A 17,309-nucleotide genomic window follows, 5' to 3' on the forward strand; every position below is an offset into this window, starting at 1 on the left:
ATAAACTGTAGTAGTATTTTATAAGTTATTTTAAGAGTGTAGTTTTCAAGTCTCCAGATTGCCTCAGAGGACAACATGTCTATAGGCTTCTGCCCAAGTCATGATTATTTGTAATTGATGCTATTTGAAAATGTTTCCATTCTATCATTTTACTGAACACGGGTTTAGAAAACCACAACAATTTAGTAAGATGGTGTGATTAGCAAACCCCTGAGTTTGGTTGCTATGTATCCTTTCAGTGATTTTGCTTTCTGATGCACAATTTAAAAAAAAAAAAAAAAAAAAAAAAAGAGGATTATTAGCAAAACCCCCTAGGAGCTGATTCTCTTGCCATTGGAGAGTGAAATGTTTTCTCTTCCATCTAGTCTTCCATTGGGAGTGTAAATTGGAGTGAGTGCCTTCTGAGGGACGTCTGCAGTTTGGTTTTTGGTTCCGCAGAATAGAACTTAATAGTTGGGTATACAAAACCATCATCTCAGGACAAGTTTCCATTATAGTGGAATGGTAATGAAATTGAGGGGAAAAATGAACTGAATATTTTGGTAAATGGCTTTTCTTTTAACTTACAAGTTTCTAGAGAAGACATATGGTGCCTTTACCTCTTTATTTTCTCCTGTATATATGGTAACCTGCCTGGGAAGGTAAGTATTCAATATATATATTTTTTTCATATTACTATTGCCATATCATTAGAGTTATTTCATTTTCACCAAGACATCTTATAGAAGAATCCTCTAAAAAAGTAGAGCTTACCTATTTTTATCTCTCGGAAGCTTCACATTTTAAAAAACTAGGGCGGACAGATACAGTGTTTTGCTCATTGGTAAATAAAACTCCGGTCATGGTATTTTCAGTATCTTATTGACCTGCCTTTAAATAACTGTTATTTTTCTTGCTGGTATTTTAACATAAATTCTTAGCAGTTGAATAAAACTTAAGAAGGACTAAGGATTGGTAGAAACGATCAAGTACTGAAGTATATCCTAATGTAGAAAAATTGTAATTCAGTGTTCTCACATTAGATCCAGTCGTTTGAAGCACGTGGCGTTTACTAACTTATTAACCTATATAACAACAATATATGGCTTCCATTTATTGAATATTTACTATGTGCCGGACATTATGTTAGGTACCTCACATTGATTATCTCACTTCATTCTGGTAAAAATTCTATAAGATAGGTGTGATTTTTACCTATGAATAAATGAAGCTCAAAAGTTTAAGTAACTTTCCCAAGGTGCACAGTGTCAGAGTCAGAATTTGAACCCAGTTTTATTAAACTCCAGAGCATATGCCTTATATTATAAAGAGATAAATGGACTTCATTTTTATTCATACTCCTAAAAATGAACATTTGTTCTTGAAAGAGCAGGCTGTGATTTGACTGTATAAAGCCATTGTAATTGAAGGCATATAGTATGTGATTCTCACCAGTCCAGATGAAAAGAGGCAATACAGAAGAATATGAAGACAAGGTTAGCAAATACTCAGTAGAAGGCTGCACTGTCTGATCATCGCTACAGCATAGCTAGAGACCCACAAGCCTAGCTGACACAACAAAGACCTTGGAAAGGTCGTCTTTGCTAATAGAGTACTTCATTTCTTTGCCTGACCTTGCCATCATGCTCCACCTCTCAGCCCTCAATTAAACTGCCATTGGTATAGGATTTATAATGTGGCCCTGGTTCATTCAAGAGACAGTGACAGAGGTGTGGCTGAGAAGCTGGACAATAAAGAATAGAGACAGTTTCCATTTCTGTTCAAATTAGGGTGGCAACAAAATCATAGCTGACCCTTGGGACAGACCAAGACAGTCCAACGAGATGCTTATTCCAGATACTAAATGCCTAGTACCCTTTTCAGAAGGGAGGTTTCCTCTGAGTGACCAGGATGCTCACAGTGTTTACGCATCATGGGAACAAAATCTTGAGAAATGATTGTGGCGTGAGTCATGTTGTAATGTTCCAGGAGAGAATCTGTAGTGTATTCTTCCTTCAGGGTTCTAAGCAATATAGTAAACTTTATAAGTGAAGATTTTTCAGGAAAAGAATGGTTTCTTGGCTAAATCAAGTGCCACTGTGTGGCAGTGGATCATATGGATTTGAAATGTCATGAGCCTTATTTTGCGTAGGTAGGATTATATTAATTTGTGTTTTAAATACATAGTGAGATTGGAAGTTTTTTGTTGGCGTTCAATGAATTTAAAAGAACAGTGTTGTTCCTTTACAGATGAATCTTATTACAGTTTCACAAATTTGGAAATAAAACTCTGACCTTGAGTTAATAAGGAAGACGCTGTAGGCATTCAAATTTTAAATTACCGCTTTTATTTAGCACTAGCAATGTCTTGGGTTGTGGATATAATCCTAAAAATTGAAGTTTGACAAAATGTGTTCCTATGCATCTTAATTCTCTCTGGGTAGACTTCTGTTACTTAGCTAATATGACAGCACCTCTCAGTCCCAATTTACTCAGCATTGAGAAAGAATTGATTGGTGGTTTAAGCTCTAAAAGAAGCGTGTTTCCCGTTTTCTGTGTTTTCAGTGACCTATAGGTTTTGCTAGATATTCTGGCCTAAAGATAAAACTGATGAAAGTCGGAGATGGGGTTTTCCTACCTGTGTGCTTATCAGTCCTCCCCTGAACCACAGTCTGTCTTTTGAGAGCTCTAATAATTAATTTGCTCTCTTTCTTCTCTCTTCCCCCACCTTCTCCCTGTCTGTTCACAGGTTATCTTGACGAATCAAATTACAACGCATCTAAGTGGAGCCCTAGCTTCCCAGGCAGACCTGGTGTCTCCAGCTGATGATTTGTCCCTGTCTGAAGGTAAGGGATCTGTCCTAGAGGGGCTGAAATCTGACACTGACGTACAGTCCCACGGCCTCTCCTCTCTGCCCCATGTTGCGCGGGGAGATTGGGCTAACAGGCCCTGACCAGTGAACCCGGTCAGAGCCTGGAGGTTTAGCTTAGCCAACTTTCCTGGCATCCAGTCCCTTCTACTTGGAGAGTCTCTTGCCCTGTCTCCAGAGGCGAGCTCCCCTTTTCATCTGAGTGAAGCACCCTCATAGACATCCATCACCTCTACCTTGAGCCTTGTCACAGCTCCGTAAGTTGCTTTGGGTCCTTAGTACGAGGGCTGGCAAACTGCTGAGTGGCTTGGTTTTTGAGAGTGATGCTCACAGCTTGGCTTTCCTGGTGGTCCCATGGCAATGTAGCCTTTTGCTGGTGCTGGGTGCTTTGGGACTGGCTGAAAGTGTATGCTGGCATCATGTGCTGGAGATGGGGCATTCCCAACCAGCTTTACAGAAAGATTAAGAAAAACTCTCCACGTCGGTAAATCTGCAAACTTTTCTCCACCCTCCCATGCTAGCAAAGGTCAGGCTGGCTATGGTTTACGTAGCAAGGGGAATTACACCACTGAGCCAGTGGGTGGTTTCTAGTTTTATTGAAAGTTCTTATGTGACATTTCGGAGCTCTGCTGGTTGTGGGCTGGATAAATGTGCATTAGCTGTGACAGATCCCTCTGCGCTTCCATTTTCTGCGAAGTCTTCACGAGGGAGCAGATGGGACTTGCAGGCCTGGTGAGGCTCCTGACTTCCAGGTGGTCTTGCATGGATTGGCCGCAGTTTACCATCTCGAGAATTGGAAGGACCACAGCCCTTGCTTCTAGGTGTTTTTCAGAGTGAAAACTAATTACTTGGGGGCAGCTGGGTGGCTCAGTCAGTTAAGCGTGACTCTTGATCTCGGCTCAGGTCATGATATCATGGTTCATGAGATCAAGCTCCGAGTGGGGCTCGTCTGTGAGGAGCCTGCTTGGGATTCTCTGTCTTCCTCTCTCTCTCTCCCTCCCTCCACTCACACACACACTCTCTCTCTCTCAAAATAAATAAATAAACATTAAAAAAAAACCTAATTACTTATTTTTTAAAGTTGTAAAATGCCCTGTGTCCCCTATTTCCACATTCAGTGATGTTTCATCTCTCCCCCCATCACCTGGACCGAAAACCCGAATTGTTTACTCTTCTTCCCTCCCTGCACTCCTGTCATCCAGTCTTCTTGGCTCTTCTTTCCAGATAATATTTTTTCTTCTGTCCCCTGTTCTTTGTAAATTTTTAAAAAAATGTTTATGGATAGTATACATTATTTTTAAATAGGCTCCGTGCCCAGTGTGGGGCTTGAACTCATGACCCTGAGATCAAGAGTTGCATGCTGTACTGACTGAGCCAGCCAGGCACCTCTTCTTTGTAATTTGCATTGTGATCAGCTGACTTATTAAACTCACAGTTAGATTATTTTTATAGATCCCAAAATGGCCTCCCAACTCTAGCCTCGCTACCATTTCCATTCTGCCATCACCAAATTAAACTCTCCGAATATGGCTTCCTTTCACTGTGTCACTTTCCTACTCGGAAATCTTGGAGTTGTTTTAGCTCATTTCCTGAGAATGGGCTAAAATCAAGAAGTCACTTTTAAAATATTCAGGAATTTGTGGTTTGTTAGCTTGAAATCAGCCAGGGTGGAAGGATTTACACCATGGGAATCAGCACATGCTAAAAATCAGGATTTTTTTGCTTTTCTTTTCTTTTGTGTGGATCAGTTTCCAAAATACCACTAGAGACGGTTAATGCTTCCTTACCCCTCACAGTCTGCCCTTTTCTTCCTGTTCCCCTTGGTTCTTGCCAATGTCCTGGGTGAACTCCTATACCAACCATGTTGACTTTCTGCCCACCACTCCCCACTCCTGTCTCCATGCCACTGCAGAGACAGCATGTTCCATCTAGAATAGCATTTCCCTTTTTCACTTCTACTGCTTCCTTTCTTCCCAAATTCCCTGACCCCTTCAAGATTTACTTAAAGGCCACCACTTTCACAAAATCCCCTTGTTTGTTCCAGTCTGCTCTGGTCTCACTCCTTCTTCCTCCTCTGTGACCCTTCTACCTGTTCTGCTTTCTAAAGAAAAGGTCTAGGAAAACTAATTTAACTTTTCATGTTTTCCTGACTAGATTGGAAGATTAAAAAAAAAGACCTTTTTTTTAATGTTTGTTTTTGAGAGAGAGAGAGAGAGAGAGACCCAGCACAGAGCAGGGGAGGGGCAGAGAGAGAAGGAGATAGAGAATCCAAAGCAGGTTCCAGGCTCCGAGCTATCAGCACAGAGCCCGACACGGGGCTCAAACCCACTAACTGTGATCTCATGACCTGAGCTGAAGTTTGATGCTCAACTGATTGAACCACCCAGGTGCCCCTAGATTGGAAGATTTTTTTAAGGGCACCGGCTATCTTGTATTCTTTTTGCATCTATGGTTGTGCCTAAGTGACTAGAAAAGTTCTAGGCTTATAGTAGGCAGTAAATAAATGCTGAATGGATACCAAAGTAAATACCTTGTAAACAGTAACCATGAGACTCACACAAAGCACCTGATTAAAAATTGTGATTTATTTCATTCACACACACACACACACACACACACACTCATTTAGTCAGCCTTGAGGAGAAAAAAACATTTTTTGTTTCCTTATTTAAAAACCAGCAGTGGGGGGGTGGCGGGGCTAGGTGGCTCTGTCAGTTAAGTGTTGGACTCTTGATTTTGGCTCAGGTTGTGATCTCACAGTTCATGAGTTTGAGCCCCATTTCAGGCTCCATACTGATGGTGCAGAGTAGGCTTGGGTTCTCTCTCTCTTTCTCTCTCTCAAAATAAATAAACTTAAAAAAAATGATAAGTAATAGTACTTTGCTTTGTCTTGGCTTTCTTATCTTAAGCAAAGAAGAGGAACAAAACAGATACAAAGGAAATTGTTTTGGGGCTCCGGTGTAACTGCTTCCAGAAAATGGTAAAGGTGTGTTCAGGGCAAGGGGAGACTTACCCGCTCATCCTTTGACAACTTTTTAAAATTATGAAATCCTAGGGGCAATGGAAATAATTGATTTTTCTAGAGCTTTCCTTTGTATAGCTGAGCAGGTAAAGAGGCTATAGAAATATTTTTTCCTGAAGTCTATAATGAAGTTCCTTGCCAGTAAACTAAAATGGACAATTTTCCTAGAACATTTATACCTACCTATTCAAATACATTGCAATGGTTGTTAATGCCACTATGATTAACAGGTATAAATTATTTTGTTGTCTCCAGCATCCCATGTATCAACTTTGACATTGTGTTATTAGCTCTGTGATCTTGGGCAGGTCTTTTGATAACTTGGGTTTTTTTCTATTAAAGGACAGGCTGGATAAATACAACATCGCTGAAGTCTTTTCTAGCTCTACCGTTGTGAGATCACGATGTGGGTCTGAAGATCAGGAGTATTCACTTGTTGATGGGGTTTTAAAATTCTGATTTATGGTGTGGGAAGAATGGCTTTGTATTTTCCTAGATTAAGCATAATAGAAAGGATCTTCAGGAATCTTAGCATTGATACTTTGGCATACTTGTAAGAGCCTCCTCTCCCCACATTGCTCTCTCCTGACTCTAAACAATTCCTGTCTTGTCTGTCTCTTGCCCTCTCTGCCTCTCCCCCACACAGACCTATACACAAGAAGATGTGTGTGCAAACTTGTGAGAGCGAGAAACACACCGATGGGGTGAGCTCAGGGTCCACCCTGTCCTGTAATAGATTTCAGCTGCAGAGCAGAGGGCACGGCTTAAACAGTGCTCCCTTGAAAACGGTTGTAGGGTGAGAACAAGCGGCCAAGAGCAGCCAGCGATAAAATGATCTGAGTTGACCTAAGGGAAATACCCAGCAGGGGCCAATTCAGGGAAATGAAGTCCCTTCTGCTCTGATGCAGAGCAGGGAATGAATATAAGTGACCTGGCCCAACTGAGAGATCTCTTCCACCCCAGCGGATCCTGTACTATTAATATCTGCCAGCTGCAGGCCCAGAGCATCCCCCTGCTGAGATCAAAAGAGCCCCTATCTTAGCTGGAACAAGGTCATCTTCACAGAGCTGTAAAAGCAAGCCCTGACTGGCTGCAAGGACCTCTGTGGGGGAGGAGAAGTCAGGAGATGGGGAGGTGCTCTCTCACGCTCCTTTAATCTCAGCTGACCAGCTGTTGCCCTCCCAGTGTTTGTAAAGTTGAGAGTTCTTTGTTTTTGTGTTGCTAGTTTTTTTCCCCCCCTTACTAAGTTTGTGGCTGGCTTGTTGCTTGGATCATGTGGACGGAACCATGTTCACTGCTTGGGTCCATGGTATGATTCCCTTCATTGGGGTTTCTTCCACTCTTGAATTATCCAGTTCCCAGGTGGGAGAGCCCAAGAAGAGAGAAGCAGACCCCAGAGGTCAAGGACTTTCTCCGCATTGCTCCTGCCCCATAGCATTGTGCTTGGAGAAGGAAAGAGAGGACAAATTGAATTTTACCTATTTTGTTAGAATAACTTCTCATAGGTACAGTGTGCTTATCAATTTTCAGCCTGCCTTTCACAAGCATTATTTCATTCTGTGGGGAGAATGGAACCTTCAAGACTTATGCAAATTGACCAAAAATCACCGCCCTATGAACCTAAGGGTGGAAATCCAGATTTCTGATTTTATAATCTACATTGTTCTCAACCAGTCTCTGTGAATCAAAGTGTTTTCCTTTTTAGTTTTTTGTTTTGTTGATAGAAACTCAGGCAACTAGATTATTACGAAGTCGAGTGACTGGTTATTGACTAGGTTATTGTGACTGTTTTGTGGCCAAGGACATGTTTCTTAGATGCCCTTGCCAATTCTTCCTGGTGGTCATCGAAAATACTAAGAGTGACTGGATCTCAGTCATAGGGAATATCCCTTTTCCCCATACTGATCAGCAGAGAAAGGATCTAACAGTCCAGCTGGCCCAAGACTCCATGCGCTATTCTAAAGTCATCTGGGATTTGGGCAGAAGGACTGGGCTCCTGTCCACACAAGCACAGTTGGTAGGTGAGGTTGACGTATGGTGACAGTGGCTCCTGTGCAAGATTGAAGCTCTGCTCAACCTGCACCATTGGCTTTCTCTCCTCTGATGACTTAATGGGATAGCAGTAACTTCAGTGTGGTGACACAGCCCATTTCAGGAGTCCCAGACAGCTTCATGGAAAGGAAGACATGATTAGGCTGCCATCCTGGCATTTCTAGCATCTGGCATGTTAGTATCCTCTTATCTGCATAAATAGTTTTTGACAGATAATAGCGCTTGAAAACTAAAAATTAAAAGTGCATGGATGGGTAAAGGAAAGAACTTAAGAGAAAAAGTGGTACTTACTACAACCAAGAGTGGTTTCTAGTTTTGGTATTGGAAGCCTTTCTATTCCAGTTGAATTGATGGCTGATTTCATGTGCAAGAGAAAGTATTTTGGGATTCATACTCCTCAAGCAACCATCCCTGCAAAAAGCTGGAGTCCCTTTGAAAGATTATATGCAAGTGCATGGCTTGTGTCTCTTTCAAAATAAATTCAACAAGCAACAGCAGCTCAGAATGGTTGGGGCGAATCAGGGACTTATGGTTGTGAAAGAAGCAGACTTCAAAGCATGGTATGAATTTTCAAGTTTTATTTCCACTCTTGCTTTCCAGCTGGATCTGCTCTGGATTTACTGCAGGATGTTTGAAAATGTGGCCCCCTGCTAATCTCAGACAGTTGCTATGATCAATGGTTTCTTTCATTTCCGATAAAAAACACTGGTGTTTCTGCTTAAATTGTGTGTACTTTCAGCTTTATTATTATAGTTGTAATTTATTGTCCAGCATTACCCAAATTTGTAATCCATTAACCACAGACTTTGGGGTTGGTTGGTCAAGTTAGCAGAACTCTCTCCATACTTTAGCTCCAAGGTCCTCCACAGCCCAATCCCAAACTAAGAATGTGCACTGGTTGGGGTAGGACCATGTACAAATGAGTCTGAGTGGAGCAGCCTTAAAAATCCACTTCTCAGGGGTATGGTGCAGGTTGGCTGTAATTATTGCTTTGAAAACATAAAGTGTCACCGTGTGCCTATGAGGTTAACATTAACAAATGTGATCAGCATTGTTAACATTAACACATCTATATAGCATTTTAAAATGTCCTAAAATGATGAATCACTTAAACCACCTCAAGCAACTGAAGCATGAAGGAGAGAAGGGAATTACTCAAAGGCCACACAATAAGCAAGTGGTGGTGGTGCTGGTGCCAGGAACAGAAGTTAGAACCCCTCCCATGAAAGCCTGGATTTGGATACTGTTGCCTCTTAGGAGTGTGTTTTGGATAAAAATGGTTAAGGGTCCTGGTGACCTTTTGACCTTTTATCCCCAAGCCACAGGACATATATCAACACACACAACCTCACAGGCTTCCATTCACAAGGGACACACCACACCTACCCATGTCCCACCCTCCCTGGTATTCAAGGGTCCATGGCACTTAGCTGAATGTATATTACTTCCAACAGCTGTTCAGATGCCACGAAAGGCCTAATTTATAGAAAAAGATTAAAAGCACTAAAACCCTGTGGTGTTTAGCTAAAGAAAGCCTACTTATTATTATGTGAGGTAGGGGCAGCTAGAGTTGAGAGAGGATGGACACAGCATGCAAAGGTCTGACAAGCTATAAATCTCAAAAGGGACAGGAGCTTGTTAAAGATGTGCAGCAGGGAGACCAGGGAGTGACAGGACCAAGGAAGAGGGATCAATAGGAGGAAGGGAACACTGAAGTGAGTCACCAGGAAGTGCTTCTTGGTCAGGAGCTCTGTTTTGCTAGCAATAGTTTGCCAAAGAGAGACATATTGGAAGCATGAGGTATGTTACGATCAAATTAGATGAACGTCAGAGAGCTTTCTTGGGGGACAGTCTTTGAGGTGGTTCATGGGAAGGCTGGGCTAGATATTTTGAAAATATTTTACTCTTATCCGCAGACTTCTTCACTACTTAGGATTTACTGGCTAATTTCCCAGACCTGCACATGTTCCCGTTACCATCTCAGTGTCATGAAGGCAGAAGGGACAAGAACACCAAAGCCAGTCTTGTCAATTGCTTCAACTACAGAGATGATGGGGCCAAAAGCCCAAGAATGAGATGCTGGGGAGTTGGGGGGGTGTGATCCCAGAGGGGTTCAAATTGGAAGGATTTTCTGAGGTCAGATTTGTGTTTACCATCATCAAAGAGAATTCTATACCAAATATGAGAAGCTGCTAGGTCAGAGATCATAAAGAAGGGAAGAATGGCTGGTTTCTAGGAGTGGTGCCCAGAGGAGAACTTAGTTTGCATCGTAATGTGGCATGAAAAACCCAGAATGCATTTGTGATGTTTGCTAGGATGTGGGGAGGATTATAACAGGGTCTGGCAAGGTGGTCTAGCCCAAGGATGGTCCAGCTGATCTCTGACCTAGGTTCAGTTCTCTCTGAGGGCTTTGCTTTTCTCCATTTTTCTGATAAGCCACTCAATAAATACTGGTTGGATTAAGCTGCATTTCATTTGGTCATACTGACATTTCCTATGCAATAGCTGCATTCCTGCATATATTAGCATAGTTTTTGAGCTATGGCCCCTCCAAAAACAACTTTTTTGGCTCAATGAAGAGACTTTCAAGTGCCTTCCAACCTGATGATTTTGTGAGTTATAGAGCCCCTGCTATATGCACTATGTTAATGTTATAGGAAATTCAGAAATGAGCAAGATATGGTCCTTGCCCACAAGATATTTACAGTGTAGTTTGAGAATAGTTCTAAAGGAGAACATTATTAGGTAGAATGTGTGTGGTGCTTTCAGACAAGACGGTGTGCACCAAAGCTTCCAGGATTTCGGAAGAAGAACACATCTCTTTCAGCAGAGGGGAATCTGAAGGGTCCAGGGAGGAAAATATAGGAGATAGCACTTGAGGGATAGAAAGGATTTCAACAGGCAAAGATGAGTAAAGATCAGGAAATGCTATGAACTAAGGCATTAAGTTCAAAATGGGCCATGTCCTGCCCGTATCTCCTGTTACTCTCCCCCCTATCTATTCTAGCCTCATAGCCCACACTCTTGTTTCTCACATTCACCAAAGTGTTTCTGCCTCTGGGCTTTTGCATTTGCTATTCCCACTGACTGGAGCACTTGTCCATATCCTCTCCTTGGCCTCCTTTTTCACTACATTCAGTGTTGCTCAAGGGTCCTCTTCTCAGAGAAGTCTTTCTTCACCTCTCTATCTAAGATGGAGCCCCTAGCCCCATCCCATCCTCTTCTTTCTTCCAAGCCTGCTTTAATTTTCTTCATTGTCCTTATCACTACCTAACCTCATATTATAAATTAACCTATGGGTTTACTGCCTGCCTCCTTTGCTTTCATATAATCGCCTCAAGGGCAGGACTTTGTCTTGATCACTCCTGTATTCTATAGTTCCTGGAGAGTACTCAGTAAATCTGGGATCTGTGTTGTAAGAAAATGCAGGAAATGCTGGGAAGAGGGCAAAGGAGCCTCATTTGCCTGTGGTGGTCATTTGTAATAAATCTAGAAATGGGTTGGGGCCAGACTTTGAATGCCAGACTGAATTTAGATTTTATGCTAAAATGATCATAACTATGCACTCTCAAGGTTATCTGGATGAGATGTGTAGGATGGTTAGGGATAGGGAGATTGGAAGTAGGGAGACAATGAACTCATTGAATATCTAGGGAAGTGGAGCATCCATTGTGTACCAGCAGCTATACTTAGTGCTGAGAATACAGAGATGGAAAAATGACATTCTAGATAGAGGGCATATCATTACCAAAGATATGATGGGAAGAGCATGGTCATGTGAAGAGCTGAAATAATTCCTTATGGCTGGGAGTATGGGGGAGGGGGGTGGATGTAGGAGAAATGCAAGGGATGAGACTTGAGAAGTAGGCAGTGTGGATTGTGGACATCTGGCATGCCACATTAGGGAGTTTATGACTTTTCCCAAAGCCCCTGTGAGAAGAATGTGAAGATAATCCATTGGCAACACATCATTTCCTTGATCAACATGATTGATGAGGCTTATTTGAGTGGCTGAGAATGTTTCTCTTTCCTCCCTTACAGTTCCATGTGCATCCCTTCCAAAGCCACATGCTCAATCAAAGAAGATGGACGATCTTTCCAGATAGAGTAGTGCTGTTCTTTAGTCAAGGATATAGAGTGGTTGTGTTTCCATACCAGAACCTCTATTCCAGTGGTTCTCAAACTTCAGCATGCATTAGAATCACCGGGGTGAGGGTGGGGTGGGTATTAATGTATACGTTGCTGGGCCCCCACTCCCAGAGCTTCATTCAGTCAGGAGAGGGGCCAGATAATTTGTGTTTCTAACAGATTCTCAGGCGTTGTTGATACTGCTGGTCTAGGGACCATACTTTGAGAACCATTCTTTATTCAGTGGGTTTCTTATCTGTGTTAGGCACCAAGAATACCAAGATGAATGTGTCTTCATCTGAGCTCCCAAGGAGACTAGTTAAAGAACTTTGTCCGACTGAGCGGATATCATTGTAAGTTTGCTTCTAAAAACAGGTGTGTGTACCTCTGTCAATCCCATCAGTCACATCCATTCTCCGAATCTTCTCCTTCTTCTTTATCAACTCATTGCTATTACTTACCTATTGCTAGTCTCTGCTTTTGAGCCAATACATTGTGTAAAAACAACAACAACAACATTTAAAGACATTTTTTTCCAGTCTCAAATAACCATCTGATTCCTCTTAAATTTTTTTTATATCTACAGTCAACCCTAGAGTTTCTCTTCAGGGATGCGATAGATCTCTTCCATTTATCTGGAATCTACTACCTATTCTAAATAATTATAATCCAGTGAGATGTGAGGCCTAAGCTTACTTATATTTAAGTCACCTCCTATTCAGGGACATGTGGCCAGCACTTAGCACAAGCTATATCCCATGGTCAGCCATCATTTACCACTGCTTAAGACAAGATAAACCAGAGAAGCCAAGATGGCAGCTGGATAACTGAAATATGTGTACTGGAGAATTCTATAAGTTCAGTCCTTTCCACAATTTATGATATGCTGGAACAAAATTACTCCCTACCTTCAGGAGAAGGTCTGAGTTTGATGGGTTAAATGCAGATGTGTGCGTGTGTGTATGTGTGCGTGTGCTAGGGAGGGGATTCTGTGTTTCAATGGAAGACAGTGAGGTCTTTCTGGATTGTGATGTTGATTTTCTTAACCATGTTTCTAAACTAATAGACCCACACTAACATCTAAGAGAATCTAAGTTTTTTTTGGAAGTATTACTTTCAGCCATAGAGGATGGATGATAGCCCAGCGGGCTAGGGATTAAGGGGACAAATTTCGTTTTGTTTTTAAATACAATATATAGATGAATGAGGCTAGAAGCAAGATAACTTAAGTGTTTCTAAGTGACAAAAGAACATGCCTCCCCGAGATAAAATAAATAATTGAAATATTTAAAAGTAGAGCCCAGGAAACAAACCTCAGTGAATAAGTGGTTGATGGAGCTTAAGGGGTAGATCCAAGGCCCAACCAGAAAGACCCACCTTGACCTTTCAGGGATCAAACTGCAACCAAGGAAAATAGCTTGTACTTTCACAAGATGATACAAAACTCAGGTAATCAGAAAAAAGAAAAAGAAAAAAATCTTGTCTTATGGTCATTAGAAGGTAAACTCTTTGGGGCCCTTGAGTGGCTCAGTCAGTTAAGCATTGGACTTCGGCTCAGGTCACGATCTCGCAGTTTGTGAGTTTGAGCCCCGCATCAAGCTCTGTGCTGACAGCTCAGAGCCTGGAGCCTGCTTCAGATTCTGTGTCTCCTCCTCTCTCTGCCCCTCCCATGCTCATGCTCTGTCTCTCTCTGTCTCTCAATAATAAATGTTAAAAAATCTTTTTTAGAAGGTAAACTCCTTGAAGGTGGGAATCTTTGTCTCTTTTGTTCGCTACTGGATCATCACAGCCTATACGATAGTGCCTGGTAATAGTAGTTCCTCAATAAATATTTGATGAATCAATGAGGCACCTACGGCTGCAAAGTAGGGGCAATCAAAGAATTAGTTGAAGCTTTAGATGTGTACTTACCTTAAAGAAGCATGAAACTGCTATTGTGATTTTTCTCACTGGACATAACATATATGCTTTAAAATTCCTCTAAAGTGTGTTCAACTTTATGTACCTGCACTGAATATGTGTGATAAATAACATTAGGCAATGCAGGGAAAGTGTCAGAAGGGAAAGAACAGGAGCTTAATAACTCTGTTTTTGAAGGGGAAATCTCCCACATTGACATCAGAGTGGTGACTGAAGTAGTTTAGTCTGATATACAAAAAGGATGTTTATTAGGGACCTACTATCTACTAGGTCCTGTGCTAGGCAGATGCTAAGGGCTAAAAAGCTCTTTACAGAGACAAAAGCTCTTTACAAAGCTCATAGTCAGGAGGGGGAAAGTGTGATGGATGAATAAGTGAAGTGTGCTGTGATGGCTGTAGGTGTAGGATATCACTGTGGAAAGCGTGCATGAGTCCTGGTTTGGGGATGGAAGCTCTCTAGGAGAGCTTTCCAGTGAGGAGACACTTGAGCTGGATCTTGAAGGATCAGTAGCAGTTCCCAAGAGGAGAAAGAGGTTGGGAAGGGGGCTCCTGGCCTAGAGAAAAGCCCATGTTATGGACTAGAGGCAGGTGCCATGGGGGACCTATGGGAGGGGTGCTGTGGCTGGCACAGAAGAGAGTGGCATGAGGTCCGTCTGTCGAGATTGGCAGTGGCCAGGTTGTGAAAAGTGTTACCCATCACACTAGTCACTTTGAATTCTTTCCTGAGGGTGATGGGGAGCCATTGAAACAAGGAAGAGACAGGATTATTTTGTGGTTCAAAGAGATTTCTCAGGGAGCAATGTACAGGTTACAGGGAATGGGGATGAAACTAGAGAGCTTGGGTTTTGATCTCTTTGAGGGGAATCACTTTTGGGTGGGAATGGAAACTTTGTAATAAGCTTTAACCGTTCTAAAGTCTGGGTGGCCAGATCTGGTTTTGATTTCTCACCTCATCAACCTGGGAGAGATTTCTTTGGTGCATCAGGCTTCTGAGTAGCATCAGGTGAGTCTTCCATTTATCAAGGCATTTTATAATTAGAAATGGCTTATCTGTAATTCTTTGTTAGGTGGTGAGAGAAAATAGTAAATTATTTAAATGGCACTGTGGGAATTAATCAATGTTTTGTGCTCTTTTTGCTAGTGATAATAATATTGAGTGTTTAATATGTACCAAACTAAGCATGAAAAATCTCAGCCGCTTTGTGGGGTTCCATGATTGCCTCCATTTTAGAAACAAAGACACTGAAGCTTGGAGCATTTACATAAGCTGCTGATGGTTAGCTAACTAGTGATTAGCATGGATTCAAACCGGAGAGTCTGGCTCCAGAGTCTGTGCTCTTGACCAGTATATTATACTCAGTTCTACAAGATGCTAATACAACTACCCTGCTGAGTGTATGATCATGTATTTCTGCCTGCCATTGCCAGAGTTGAGTGTCCCATGCTAAGTGGTATGATAATTGTGGCCACTTCTTTGTAGGCACCCTGAAATCTGTTTACAGACAGACCTTAGAGCAGAGGTGTTTTTAACAGTAGATAGGTCACTGCATTTCAAATTAGGAGACCTGTGTTCAGCAACCAGCTCTGCCACAAACCACCTGTGTTATTTTGAGCAAGTCACTTAACTTCTCTGGGCCTCTGTTCCCTCGGCCACATATTGCATTAGGTGATGCCTTTGTGAAGTTTCCTTCTTTGAGGGGCAAATTGATATTTCTTTTTCAAGTTTCAGACAAACTTCTCTGTTTCTCCTTTAAAGATGAACAAAGCAGAATGGACTGAAGGTTGATGGGGGCTGGGGGAGAGGAGAAAGTGGGTGATGGGCATTGAGGAGGGCATTTGTTGGGATGAGCACTGGGTGTAGTATGGAAACCAATTTGACAATAAATTATATTTAAAAAAACAAAAAAAATAAAAAAAAAAATAAAGATGAATAAAGCAAACCCCAGGCTGGACCAAACCTTCTATAAGCATTTTAGCACATCTCTTTGTCACTATCACTATTATATTGGTTATGTAGAACAGCAATCTTCACATTTTTTTTGAATCCACAACTCATGGTTTTTAGGCACACGACCCCAAAATATGTAAAACTGCTATCTCTAAAATGTAGAACTACTATACTATTATATAAAACACACCAGAAATAGAGGTTTTAAAAAATGAAATAGATTCTAACATTTTCTTCCCACATCGCAATGAGTCATCATCTATATGCCTGCCACTGATGTCATGGGGACAGTTCAAATGTATCCCCTCCTTTTCATTGCAAAGCTCCTTACTGTCCCAAAAAGAATGAGAATCAACCTAAAACTTGAGCATTGGCTCCATTCTTTCAGTTGTTCATTCATTCACATATGAAGCATCTATAATATAAAAACTTGCTAGGTGTTCAGGGGATAACAAGAAAAAGATCAGGGTTGGCCTCTACCCTCTAGAACATAAAGGTTAATTCTAATTTTTGTCAACCTTATCTTGGAATCCTAGAATTCCTGCATACGGTAATGGAGCCAAACCTTACATCTAAACAGGTTGTATGTGTTGTGCTACAATGGATAGGACAGGAAAAGATAGGAAAGCCCAGAAAAGTGGTCCACACACAGTGAAAATCACACTGAGCATAGCACTTAGTGAGGTACCAGGATGTGGGAGGCAGATTGTGGATGTGTGGGGCACTCATGGAGAGGAGAGACCATCAGGACCTTTGGGTGTCTTGGGCCACCATCTTAGGGTATTAGGACACCATGAAGATGACTCCCTGACCAGTCTGTCCTGAGTCACAAGGTATGCAGGGCCCTATATCAGCCAACAGACAGCCTCCATCACTCATAAAACTACAGGCTGTAAATCAGCCCCATGTTTCACTGAGAACTGGCCCGGATGGCCAAGGTAGCTCTGTGCAGCTTAGCACCTGTGGTGGGTGACTATTTTTTTTGGCCAGCTGTTTCATGAGCACCACATCAGATAAACTGCACTTGGTTCCTATGCTCACTCCAGACACAAACAATTAAGCACATCCTGCTGGAATAGTCATGTTAGGGAACCTGGCTTTCCTGTGCTGATCATCTGGTTTTCCTGTCCCTCAGGGTCAGAGTTTGGAGATGCTGTTGAGGCAACCTTGAGAAAGCTGTTAACCCTTAAAAGGGGTTTAGCTGTTCATCAGCAAATATATTCAAAAACAGTTTGCAGCCAAAGCCTTACCATGTATGGCAGTTTTCAATAATTATCAAAATCATAATTTCATTAATTTTGTCCTCTATTCAGGGCTGGCTTAGAGAAGTAGGAGATTGCAATTAATGGATCATTTTCTGGTTTTGTAACCAAGTTGCCTTCTCAAGTTGAG

General features: G+C 41.8%; 1 protein-coding gene across 3 annotated transcripts in view; it reads left to right on the plus strand.

Annotated features, from left to right (window-relative positions):
* Nucleotides 1-17,309, plus strand: part of RAD51B (RAD51 paralog B) — a 641,285-nt gene that overhangs the window by 408,618 nt on the left and 215,358 nt on the right. For all 3 annotated transcript variants that reach the window (XR_006218940.1, XM_042989965.1, XM_042989963.1), the window contains exon 8: nucleotides 2,729-2,825. Coding sequence is in view for 2 of the 3 variants with exons in the window: in XM_042989965.1 (XP_042845899.1) it covers nucleotides 2,729-2,825 (97 nt within the window). In the remaining variant the exon portion in view is untranslated. The remainder of the gene's footprint in view (nucleotides 1-2,728; nucleotides 2,826-17,309) is intronic.

This window comes from Panthera tigris, chromosome B3 (genome assembly GCF_018350195.1).
Source record: "Panthera tigris isolate Pti1 chromosome B3, P.tigris_Pti1_mat1.1, whole genome shotgun sequence".
In the NCBI taxonomy this organism is placed as follows: domain Eukaryota; kingdom Metazoa; phylum Chordata; class Mammalia; order Carnivora; family Felidae; genus Panthera; species Panthera tigris.